At 41.3% G+C, this 12,103-nt stretch overlaps 1 protein-coding gene and 1 long non-coding RNA gene across 6 annotated transcripts in view; one reads left to right on the forward strand and one right to left on the reverse strand.

Moving 5' to 3' along the window:
* The window catches only part of Mpi (mannose phosphate isomerase), a 148,534-nt gene that overhangs the window by 81,889 nt on the left and 54,542 nt on the right, over nucleotides 1-12,103 (forward strand). For all 5 annotated transcript variants that reach the window (XM_067085512.1, XM_067085511.1, XM_067085513.1 and 2 more), the window contains 2 exons: nucleotides 8,120-8,261; nucleotides 8,415-8,579. In XM_067085512.1, the coding sequence (XP_066941613.1) occupies nucleotides 8,120-8,261; nucleotides 8,415-8,579 (307 nt within the window). The remainder of the gene's footprint in view (nucleotides 1-8,119; nucleotides 8,262-8,414; nucleotides 8,580-12,103) is intronic.
* LOC136827956 (uncharacterized) overlaps nucleotides 9,535-12,103 on the reverse strand; it is a 216,351-nt gene continuing 213,782 nt past the window's right edge. Inside the window, exon 3 of the long non-coding RNA XR_010849855.1 lies at nucleotides 9,535-9,910. This is a non-coding gene — a long non-coding RNA (uncharacterized lncRNA). The remainder of the gene's footprint in view (nucleotides 9,911-12,103) is intronic.

Consider the following 12,103-nt stretch of genomic DNA (forward strand, 5'->3'; position numbering starts at 1 on the left):
CTGATGGTCGTGGGGCTTTTCAATTTTTTTATGAGGGAAATTTTAACCATTTCGGCTGTTATGTTTTCAATTTGTTCTTGGATGCCAATGTTTACCAGTTCATTTCCTTAGGTGCATGTTCAGGCCACTTCAAATCTGAAACTTATACTCCCATTTAATTACCAGTTACACATTTGTATATACACACGTAAAAGTGTTTTAAAATGTCATGTGTACTGGTGTGCAAGAGAGATTTCATTGAAAGTATGCTTGGAGCTAGTGATGGTAGGCACATAGCAGCACTGACTTCTAACCCATTGAAAAATGTTTTCTGCTACAGTATGGTTGGTAATGTTGTGCTTTTGCATCTTGGATGTGTGTTCAAACTACATGAGGGTGGAAACTTATTCTGTCATTTAATTGCCAGTTATACATGTATATATCATGTGGTGAAGCTCCTAACATTGCTATTTTTCCATGAGAAACCTACGTCAGACATAGTCAGGTCATGATTATATCTTAGAAAGTAAGACGAGCAAATAGAGATTTTTGAAGCTTGAGCAATTAAGCGTTACTGCTTTTGAGTATATGAATTGAACAGAAAAATACCAAGTGAATAAGTATGATAATATTTAATGAAAGAAAAAAAAGTATGTTGTAAATGTACTGGATGCATATCATGAAATTTTTATCAGATGGAAATTCCTCTTTCTGCTCTGAAAAAAGAGGAGAGTGGTTTTTGCCAAAGTCTTTTTATTTACTTACATTTGTTTATTCACTAGAGAATAATTACCTAGTTTTATATACATTAAGTAACTTATCCAAGTAATAACATAGCTATAGTTTCAACTCGCACGGCAGCTTAAATTAAAAAATTCGTGGGTAACACTTCAGAGTTTAGTGCAGGTGACTGTCCTGCGCACTAATGGGAATACCAGGAAAGACTTAGCAGACAACCTCATTCTGTTTCTGCCTGCGCTCAAGTAAACACCAAGTGCCAATGGTAGCTTTGTTTTTAAATTTGCCAGTTGGAAACTGGGTTTTGGCGAAGTATTATTGCTCATTTTGGGTAGCCTTCAAGCCTACAGCTTTCAGGATCAGTATTTTATTGTTTTGTTATTAAGATCTGATTTGAGGTTATATTTTGCTACAGTAGCAAATTTGCAATCATTTGATTAACTACCACTAACATAATTTGCCGATTAAACATAAACATTGCGTTCACTACCTCCTTTACTGATTAGTGCAATAAAATGTAAATATTGCATTCGCTTCCAAACTGATATTTTCGGTAATGAAACACACATCTGCAAGTCTCAAATAATGTTTGATAGGAATTGAGATGTCTGTATGATGGTACTCTGTGTACTTCAAACTATTGTCGGTAAAGGTTGACTTTCCTTTTCCAAGTACAGTATTGTAATAAATGTAAATATTGTGTTCGCCACCAGACTGATATTTTCGGTATGATATGCATATCTGCAAGTCTCAAGTAATGTTTGATAGGATTTGAGATATGTCTGTATGATGGTATTGTACTCTGTGTACTGCAACTATTGTCAGTAAAGGTTAACTTTCCTTTTCTGAGTAGCGTAATAAACGTAAATAATGTTTTCGCTACTGGACTGATATTTTCGGTAATGAAAACCATATTTGCAAGTCTCAAATAACATTTGATAAGAATTGAGATATGTCCGTATATGGTACTCGGTATACTTCAAACTGTCAGTAAAGGACTAATTGAACATCCTCTTATACTTTTCTTTGCAGAGAACTGAAAAAATGTAAGGGCAATACATAATAAGGAGAGAAACTGTGCTCTATTTTTTGTTGCCTTTTTTGAGGAGAGTAGCCATTCTCGATAGGTGGGAACCTTGCTCCGAGCACCCAAAGTGTTCATTAGCTCTTGAGCTCTTAGGTTCCAAACTACTAGCTTGCCTGGTGCCCAGCTAGCCTGGCGCCAACTATAGCCTGGCAACAGCTGAGAGCTCCCAGCTCCCAGTGCCGATTCCTGATCTTCCAGCACCAGCTCTCTCCCTGCATCAATTTTCTCCTGCTACTGGCCCTCGTTATTTTTCTCCACTTGCTCCCGCATTTGGCTCCCTCGCTTCCTTCCCATGCCTATGCCAGTCTTGTGTATGGATTAACAGAAGTTAACCCTGTGAATGTGGAGTGTTGTGCAGTGGAGGAGGTGATTATCTGGCTCACCAGTCCTCCTAGACCTAAGTCACTGTCATACTCCCTGGGAGAAGTCATATTGAAAGTCCAATGGAGGCTGGTGGGAAGTTGTTGCTGGTCCGAGATACCGACAGACAGCCATTGGAAAGGCGTCTTACTGGATGTGTAGTGGAGAAGGTGGCTATCCGGCCCCTTTGGATCTCCTAAACCCAGTCCCTGTCAGACTCCCCTGAACCTGGGAGGAGGCATGCTGACGGTCCTTGGGAGTCTGAAGGCGGTTTTGCACTTCTCCCCTCTCCTGTAAACGGTCAGGGAACAGGAGTGTAGTTTTCAGCCTTCTTATTATGTCAGGGACAGTCTTATGCTTATGTCTCATGGACTCCAGGTTGTGCAACGCCGGTATTTGGCGTCAAACGGACCAGCAGTGTTTGAGTGTTCACCATGGTCCGAGCCAACAGTGCCCGAGCACCCCATAGCGCCCGAGCTCGTGTCCATATAGAGCTCCCAGCACCAGCTCTCATGCTTCCAGTGCCCGCCTTCTAGTGTTTGGCACCAATTCCTCTTTGACTTGGAACCTGTCTCTTCTAAGAACATACTGTCGTTCTTTTTTGAGCACCATTTTCCAACTGAATGCCTAACCCCGGTCTGCAAGTGGCTGACGCTATTATCTGATCACCCGGTGTCCACTCTTCGGTATCAGACTTCTACCTTTGTGCACCATACAACTTCTCACAGGTGTTTTTGACTTTCTTCAACCTGTTCCACCTTTGCCTAGAGTTCCAGACAAGCCAAAGCTGCTCTCTTTGCAGTGTCAGTTAGTGTCTCAAGCCCTGTCCCTTGCAGACAGGGACTTTGGTATACAAATTTATGAGCTTGTTGAAGGAAGCTCCACCTCTGGCAGTTTTTCTTTGCCTTCAAGTAGTATCAGGGAGTTGGGAGTCTGACGTGGGTTTTTAAGTGAGCAAGACAGGTGTCTTTCATTTTTCCTCCCTCTGGTGCTTAGACGGAATTAGTTCAAGATATGGGAAGTAAAAGGTTTTTCTGGACTGACACAGGAGCAGGGCTAAGAAGATAGAAGACTCTCAAGTGTTACAAAGAGACATCACTTTGATTGATCTCTTAGTCCTGTCCTATGGGGATAAGGACAGTTGAGATAGTTTTTTGAGGTTTCCACTCCTTTGGGATCTCAAAAAGGGAGTTTTGGTGCTCTTTTTCCCTTGCCTTCAGCCATCTACCAATGGAATCACAGCTACTTCCAGACGGTGTGATAGTTTTGTAACCCCACTCTTTCTTTTTATTTGGAACATTAGTGGATGAGTCATCTGGAAACTCGGTTATCCACCAAGATGTGAATCAGTTAAACAGCTGTATATGAGAGTTATTATCCAGTTCTGAAGGTTCGGGTGCGATTTTAAGCACCATGGCATCCTTTTGGCTTCTTACGACCTCTGAAAGACACACAGGTAATGGTTGCAGATTTTTCTGCTTCCCATCCAGCAGTCAGAAACTACCTTCAGCTCTCAGCCTTCCTATGGGTTTCGCTGTGGTTCCATATATCTCGTCCTTGGTCCAGTTTCCTTTGGAATGACGCTATCTCCCCTCCTGGGTGTTCTTTGTTGGAAGAACTTACTTGGACTCCAACAGAAGAGAAAGCGCCATGAACCCTCTCTCTAGCAGTGCTCGTTTCTGAGTGCCTGAAATCACCTTCCGAGCTCCTGGCGTCAGCTTTCTGTCGCCAACTCCCTAGTGCTCAACACCTGTTCCAGAGTTTTTGGCACTATCTAGCCATACTAGGCTCCCGCCAGTGAAAGTCTAATTCCTTTAGAGCATTGTGTCTGACTGCAGAAGTAGTAGTCACACCTGGTTTTTGGTTCAAGGCCAATGTTATCCAATGGTCAGGCTTTTGTGTCTTATGGACTTTCTAAGATTTTTTAAGCACATCAGATATTAGTTTTAGTCACGCACAGTTCCACATGTTTTGGTCTGTACAAGGTACCATCAAGTCCATGCGAGGCATTATCAGAAATAAGAAGCCGATCCTGCCCTGATGTCCATGTGTCTGTAGTGGTCAAGTATTGGCAGGGTTGGCAACTAGTCTGCTTAGTTGTCTGCAAGTCTGCATGATGTTCTTCAGATTCGCTCAGTTGCTTGCGGAGACGAACCAAAGAGTCCTGTCTTCCATTCTCTAGGGCAATTGGGTGGAGTTCTTAGAGATGTAGGATACTTCCTTCCATGTCCACGCAGACTCCGAAGAGTATCTCAGACCTATCTTACGAGACAGGGCCTTCCAGTTCGAGAATTTAAGCTTCAACCTCTACAGCATAAGCCTTCTCTCGAGCCTTTGCTCCACTTACTTTTGTAGTCTTTTCTGGCCATGAACATCAGCCTTTCCCACAAGACCAACATGGACAGAGAATCATAGCCGGACTCCACTGTTTTTCCCAAAACCTTGTTTTCAGTAGGACATGTAGTGGTGGCACTCTGAACTTAAACTTTTGGAAGGGAAGTCCCTCATCATGAGACTAGTCTTAGATTGCTTCTCATCCCTTGGTCTAGACGGGGGAGCTCGCTCGGGGAACTGGGAAATTTCTGGGAAGAACGGAACCTTCTCATATGTGTCAGAGAGCTGAAAGCCATTCGCTTAGCACTTCAGTTCTTCTTGACCCTCACTAACTTCTAGACTGCAGCATCCATTTAGACAGGACCACAGTCTTTACGTTTTTACATTAGCAAGGAGACTCTCTTTAGCATTTTCTCACCGCCAAGCAGCAAGAGAGTTTTACTGCGAATGATAAATCGAGTTTTTACTAGTCCAGCTGGAATTTCTGGCGGATGAACTGAGCCGTCAGAAACTCACTCATACTCCCGAGTGGCCCTTGAAACCCCTGATCTGTTGGATTATGTGGTATCTCTGGAGCAGGCCGATCTTGGCTGTCTGCCACCTTAAGGAACCTTATCTAGCATGGGCAATAGACACCATTCTGCAAGATCGTTCCAGCCTGGTCCTCTACGCTCTTCCACCTTTCAACATAGTCAAGGAAGGTCTGAACATTTTCAGACTTGTAGGAATACTGTGACAACCCTCATAGCCTTGTTCTGAACCATGATTTATGATTCCCGAACTTGCTATGGTTGTTTCCTTCCACTATTTGTATCTTCTCAAACAACCTCACTTCTAGAAACACCACCAAGGGTGGTTGGCTCTTGCTTGGACAGCCTCTGGGCTGTCCTGGTGCTTGTCAGGAAGGAGAGATTTTTCCGGAGGTGCTACAAGAGGCATTTGAAAGATGCAGACATCATCTTGTAGCTCAGTCTACTAATCTAATGAACGATTTTCCGAATTGGGTGTCTCAGACTCCGAGTCTCTTCTTCTGACTCAATGGCAATATTGCCTCTTCTATTGGAGGAGAGCTAGAATCCCTATTTCTCCTTTTAGGGGTATCGAGCTATGTCTGACTCGGTAACGCTTTTTGTTTGTTTACCCTAGGATTTTTTAAACCAAGAACGAGGACCCTTCCATGTCCATAGTTTTCGTTCTACCTTTCTCAAGAACTTCATGGAAGAGAAGATGTTCTTGACAGCCAGAAACAGTGCTCTGGGCTTCCAGGAGTGCCCACCAGCTCCTGAGCTCTTACCTCGCCTGACTTCCAGCTCACCTGGTGCTAGCTACATCCTGGCGCCAGCTCATGCCCCGAGCACCTAGGAGCACCCACCAGCTTCCGAGTGATTAGCTCCTGGTGGCCAGCTCATATGACACCACCTACAGCCTGGAGCCAGCTCAGAACACCCAGTGCCTGGGGCCAACTCTAGTCGCATCGTTGGCTCTGGGGAAGAGTAGAGAGCTTTCTATTCAGTTGGACTTTTCAGGCATTACCTGAGCAGGATTGGAAGTACAGAGGGCCGTTCATAACCTTGAGTGTTCTGGCAAGGACCCTTTTTGGCCCTGTCTAAGAATGTATTGTCCTTTTTCGTAAATGGACTTGGTTTCCGAGACCACTCAGATTCAGATTCAGGAGAGCTTTTGGCCTACTTTTAAGTGAAAGCTAAAGACATCAGAACAGCTTCTACCTCATTAGCCTTTAGGCGACATATGCCCCTTATGTCAGTTCTACAATCAACCTTCTGGAAGTGTAATTGATCTTCGCTCCTCACTATTTTAGTAAAGTTAAAAGTGTTTGAATTTTTGCAGTACCTTGCAATTATTAGTAACTGGCATGGTATCGTGGAAGGAAGCATAGGATTTTCAACTACTATCTCTTCACCTTGTAGGAAGGTGCTGAGTTTTGTAGGAGCCGGTGGGGTACAATGTACCTGGAACACCCACCACTTTCAGTGGATGGGCTGTGGTTGTTATTTCAGTGTAGGTGACAGTGTTATCTGGTTGTTTTTGTTGTGGTACTGTGGTACTGCACCAGGGCAAGGGCAGTTTTGCTAGCCATCAGTTAGCTCCTTCGCTGCAAAACTTTCAGTGATGCTTTGCTAGCCATCGGACTTCTCCTTCGCTGCAAAGCTCCCAATTATGTAGCAGGTGCTCCTGGCTATACTGCCATGTTGCTGCAGGTTAAGTTGAGCACCAACCAGAGGCAGTTTTCTACTGCAGGTTCTCTTAACTAATAAGGAATGACAAGCATTGTATTCAATGCTAGCAACTTTTTCTATTTCAAATTCATTACGTCTCAGTGTTTTGGATTAGAACATGTCCATGTATCCCACTTCCTGTCAGTGTGGGAATCAGCTATGTAATTACTTGGTAAGTTACTCTTATAAAAATGACATTTTTATGATAAAACTTATCAACTAATTACATGATTGGAGCCCTCCTTCCTCCCCTCCGATGGACATATGGCATAAACAGATTGAGGTTGTCTGCTAAGTCGTTCCTGGTATTCCTGTTAGTGGGCGGGACAGTCACCTGCATTAAACTTTGAAGCGTTACCCACAAATTTTTTAATTTAAACTGCCGTCCGAGTTGAAACTGTAGCTATGTAATTACTTGGTAAGTATATATAAAACTTTATTTTATCATAAAAATTTCATTTTACTTAAAGTTATTTATTCTCTAGAGAATAAACTGCTTCATATCCTCTCAAGTTAAGATGTGATGTGTGGACAGCCTCATCTTTGGTATACAGTACCTAAATTTGTTGAATTTGCTCTGTATTGGTAAATGTTGCTCTCTATTATAGACTGGCTGTTTTATTATGCAATTGATTTTTCAGGTCCATTTGTAGTGCATTGTAAACTACAGTCTGACAAATACAGTATTTATCTAGCTGTGGGGTTCCCAATGGCTGTTCAGTGTCTTCAGTTTTCTGTCTTGCTGCCGGCGATGTAATCTTTCTCTCTCACATCCAGAATATTTTGTCTCTTACCCTCTCCCATGGTGTTTAATTTAATTTACCATTCCATATACCAGTGATGGCCAATTATGTCATCTTGTTTTTATGAATTTGTTAGAAAAAATGTCAGTAAAGATTATTGAAAAAAAATTTTTTTTTTTTCTATTCTGCTTACAGTGTTGACATTACTGTATGAAGCATTCGTATGAATTTTTGTTAAGAAGGTAAATTAAGAAAACTATCATGTCAGGAAGTAGTTGCTGATTATTCATCTCCACCACTATCTGTGTTTGTCAGACTGTAGATTGATTTGAGCTAATTTGAATCTTCCTTCTCTTACATTGTGAACAAATTAGAACTGAAATTAAGGTAAGTAGGTCTTACATTGTAAACAAATTAGAACTGAAATTAAGGTAAGTAGGTTATTAATACCACAGTATTTAATTATCTTTTAAATGAAGATTGACAGTGTTTGTTCCCACATCTCATGTATTTTTTTCAAGAATCCAGTTAGAAAAGCAAGGGTTTGATTCAGAAAAAAAATTAGGCTATATATTTTTCAGCCTTAAATACAGTGTTGTAAGTTTTTACAGTGTTTACAAAAATGTTTTATCTTCTCTTAGGCTCATGCTGAGGAGTTGCATCAAAGTCGTCCAGATGTGTACAAAGATCCTAATCATAAGCCAGAAATGGCCATTGCGCTGACCCCTTTTCAAGCTCTTTGTGGATTTAGGCCTCAGGAAGAAATAGCAAAGCATTTCACAGGTTATTATACTTTCAGTATTTATTCACGCTGTACTCTATATGTTTATTAATAATATTCCTTGTTGCACTATACAGTAGAATGAGACTATATTAATAATTATAGTTTGTTCATACATAATTATTGTGAGGATTTAGATCTTCTCTGCTTTTCAGAGATCCATGAACTTCAGAATGTCATTGGAAAGGATTTTTGTGATGATTTTATAAAGGACTCAAATGAAGAAAACTTGAAGAAGTGCTTTAATGCCATGATGACTGCATCAAAGGATGCCATTGCTTCTGCTCTTTCAGACTACCTGCAGAGATTATCATCCTTAGGTGAACACTCATACTATTTTTTTCTTTTAACATAGGTATTGTAATTATTATTTCTGTGAATCTTACCTCACACTCATACAGCTACAGTTTTAAGTTTCAAAACACAGAATTACTCAGTAATTTAGGAAAATGAAAAGCAAATAGAGGGTTTGTACCTGCTTTACTGGTCTTGTCATTATATTTACCCTCCCTCTGGCGGACAAAGAAAGAGTGACTGTTTCCATTGTCTCGGTTAGATTTGTGCTGTCATGGTAGTGCATTCTGGAAAACTGGTATAGTTCTACCTTTGTTTTGTATAGTTTTTCTTCATCGAATGTTAAGAGCCAATTCCTGAGGCATTATATGGGAATGATGAGTGTGGGAACTGTTTGTCTTTGGCTATGCACGATGGGCACATACAATGCCCAGTGAGTATCACTAAAGCTTGTGGCGTGGAAGATTGCTTCCCTGATTGTAGTGATTGGCCTGTTTATATTTAATTATTAAAGTGAATGTTAAACACAGGAATAATAGAGAAGCAGATAGGAGCAGGAACATTTTGTTTTAGATTTTTTATCCCAATTTGGGGATGTTCAGCTATATCAAATACAAGAGTTTTGCTCTAGTGCAGTTTTTTCACTTAGTGAATTGCAGTTGTGTTTCAGCAGTGAAGCCGCCTGAGCTGGCTGAGTCTGTTCTGGTAAGGCTGCCAGACCAGGTAGTTCTCCCAAAATACATATCTTGTTATAGGTAATAAGTTTCAATTCCTTCCATAGTTTCAAGTAGAACTGAACTTATTAGAGGACTACAAAGTAACTATTTTGGTGATTTTGCACTTTTTATAGACGACTATAAAGTAACTATTTTGATGATTTTGCACTTTTTATAGACTTATCTTTTTATTTTTATTTTACCATCTTACACATTTATTTGGTTCTTATTTGTATATTTTGAAATGTACATCTTACATAATTTAATCTGTTAAATTCCATTTTGTTATCTTTTGATATACCAGAGGGAAATGAAGCGGTAAATTTGGATTTTATTTTATTAAGGAAGGAATGACAAGTAAAATAAGCAGCACGTACACATAGGCAACTTAGAGATATTATACTGGCACATACTGGCACTGGTATTGCTTCTTCTTCTAGTGAACTATTTATACTGTATTGTGAAAGGCTTCTGGCACCTTGCTAAATTGGCCACCTCCAATTATTTTCACCTAAAGGCATTGGCCTTTCCCCTTGCCTTTTGGAGACTGTTTCAACCTCCTGTTGAGCATCAGCATCATCTTGTTTGTCATCTTACCCTTATTAGATAAATCCCGAGTATATGCCACCGTGGATGGAATTCTGGAAAGATAGAAGGGTTTATTAGAATTATGGCAAGGCACAGTGCATTGCTGGTACAGTACAGTCTTGGTAATAACAAACAGCCAGTTCATTTAAATACATACATGAGATTTCCCACAAGGAAGAAAGATCGACATTCCTCATACGTAGAACTGCACTCAAGGCAGCTCTGTAGCCCTGGATGGAAGACATGGAAAGTCGTTGCTCTCTGCAGAGAAAAACAAGGAAGTCTGCTACTTGTGGAACAGAAGTTCCGACTGTAGAGAGACCCCGCTGACGACATCAACCACAGTAAATGGCCCACTTGGCCTGGTACACGGCTAAGGAAGATCTGAGACAGCCAGACATCTCCGATGCCGCTCTGCGAGAAAAGCCTCTCACTCAGAGGAGATACTGGAGTAACTGAACAGTCTCCAGCCGTAAAGAATAGGGACCCTACCAAGCATTGGTATCTCTGGAAGTTGGGTTGACACAGAAGGTTGTGCCATGGAGGAATCTCTCTCAGAGCTTCTGACAGTGGGGATGGGAGATTGGGGAACCATTCTGCGTCACATGGGAGCAGCTAGTGTCATTCTGAGATTCTGAGAGGCCATTACCCTGTTCAGTACCTGACAGTTTAGGGAAAATGGAGGGACGGCATAAACCTCCAGACTGTCCCAGGGGTGTTGCAGGGCATCCTCTGCCGCTGCAAAAGGATCTGGAACCACGGAACAGAAGACCTCTAGTTTCTTGTTGAACCTTTTTGCAAACAGGTCTATTGAGGGCCTCCCCCACAGATGAAAGAGCCTGTTTGGTATGTCCTGGTGCAGAGACCACTCTGTCCCTATGAACTGACTTGATGACTCAGATTGTCCACCACTACATTTCTCCTGCCTGGGAGATATCTGGCAGAGAAGTCCACTGAATGAACTGTCACCCACTGATGAATGAGCACTGTTAGGGAGTGTACTTGGCATGACACCAGCCACTAAAACGGTGGGGAATTCACTTGAAATTTTTGTACTGAAGGCGTAGGAGCAAAAGACCATCACCAAGAAATAAATTAACCGTTTTTTTAACAATGAGAGTAAGGGTAACCTGCGAAAAACTGTAACTAGGCAGGATGAGATACTACTAAAACAGTCAGCTACCTCTGAACTGGCTGAGAATGAATGCTCAAGAAGCTTTTAAAAACTCTGGACTTCACAATGATAGCTCCCATGTGACCAAGAATGAATTTATAAACAGAGTAAACGATGAATAAATGTGAATAATTGAAGAGAAAGCAAAGACAATGATTACATGAAATGCAGTTTGGGAATAATGGTGACTTGTGCATAGCATAAGATACACATTAAGCAACCCATTTTGACCTTTGGAACTAGTGAGCATGTGCAATCAGTTGGAGCTGGTGGGATACTATTGGTGTTCTGCTGTTGCATGAAAGGCTGTGTAAAAGTAAAATGGGTTGGTCATGAAGCAAATATCTTTCCATATATCCACTTGGGAATTTTGGCCCCAAAAAGAACTGAAGATTGGATAAAATTCTTTCCCAATATCATATCTTTTTATGCTCACTAATTTTGCCTGGCAAGAGTATTGTTAATCCTTCCCAAAGGATTTTTGTGTCAAGTGTGCCCGTAGCAGAGTTTTACTTCTCGTCTTTGATTTTGCTGTCCTAATCTTTTCCTGTATATCCAAGCATTCAGATAGGTGAGGCCTTCACTGAGTTGTCAAGACATGTTTTCACAGTTTCCAGAATATCTAAGCTCTTGTATGCATGACATCCTTAAGAAATGTCATGTTAGATTTTTCCGGTCATTATGTGTTACCACTGATGGGTGCTTAACACCATCCAACCTTGCCAAGAGACTATCTGAGAACAAACTTTTTTTTTTTAGGTCTGTGGTAGAGTTTTTACGTTTAAGTTACATCTAAACAGTAGCTCAATTCATTTGCTTAAAGTTCTTCCTAGAAGCTAATTGAAAAAGATGACAAAATATATTTGTTCCGACACAATATACAAACCCTCGGTCCTTTACATTAGGAGATACTTTCAGGCGTAGGCTGGAAAACGGCCGTTGAACTTCAACAAGGTGGTTAGGCAGTTACTGTCCGGAGGGGGAGCACCGCTGCCCCGGATGTAAACATTCAATTTGCTTTAGGCCGTCGAGCGCGCGGACGTTGTTCTTCGCTCTCTGCCTGACTGCATCT

This window comes from Macrobrachium rosenbergii, chromosome 42 (assembly GCF_040412425.1).
Source record: "Macrobrachium rosenbergii isolate ZJJX-2024 chromosome 42, ASM4041242v1, whole genome shotgun sequence".
NCBI lineage: Eukaryota > Metazoa > Arthropoda > Malacostraca > Decapoda > Palaemonidae > Macrobrachium > Macrobrachium rosenbergii.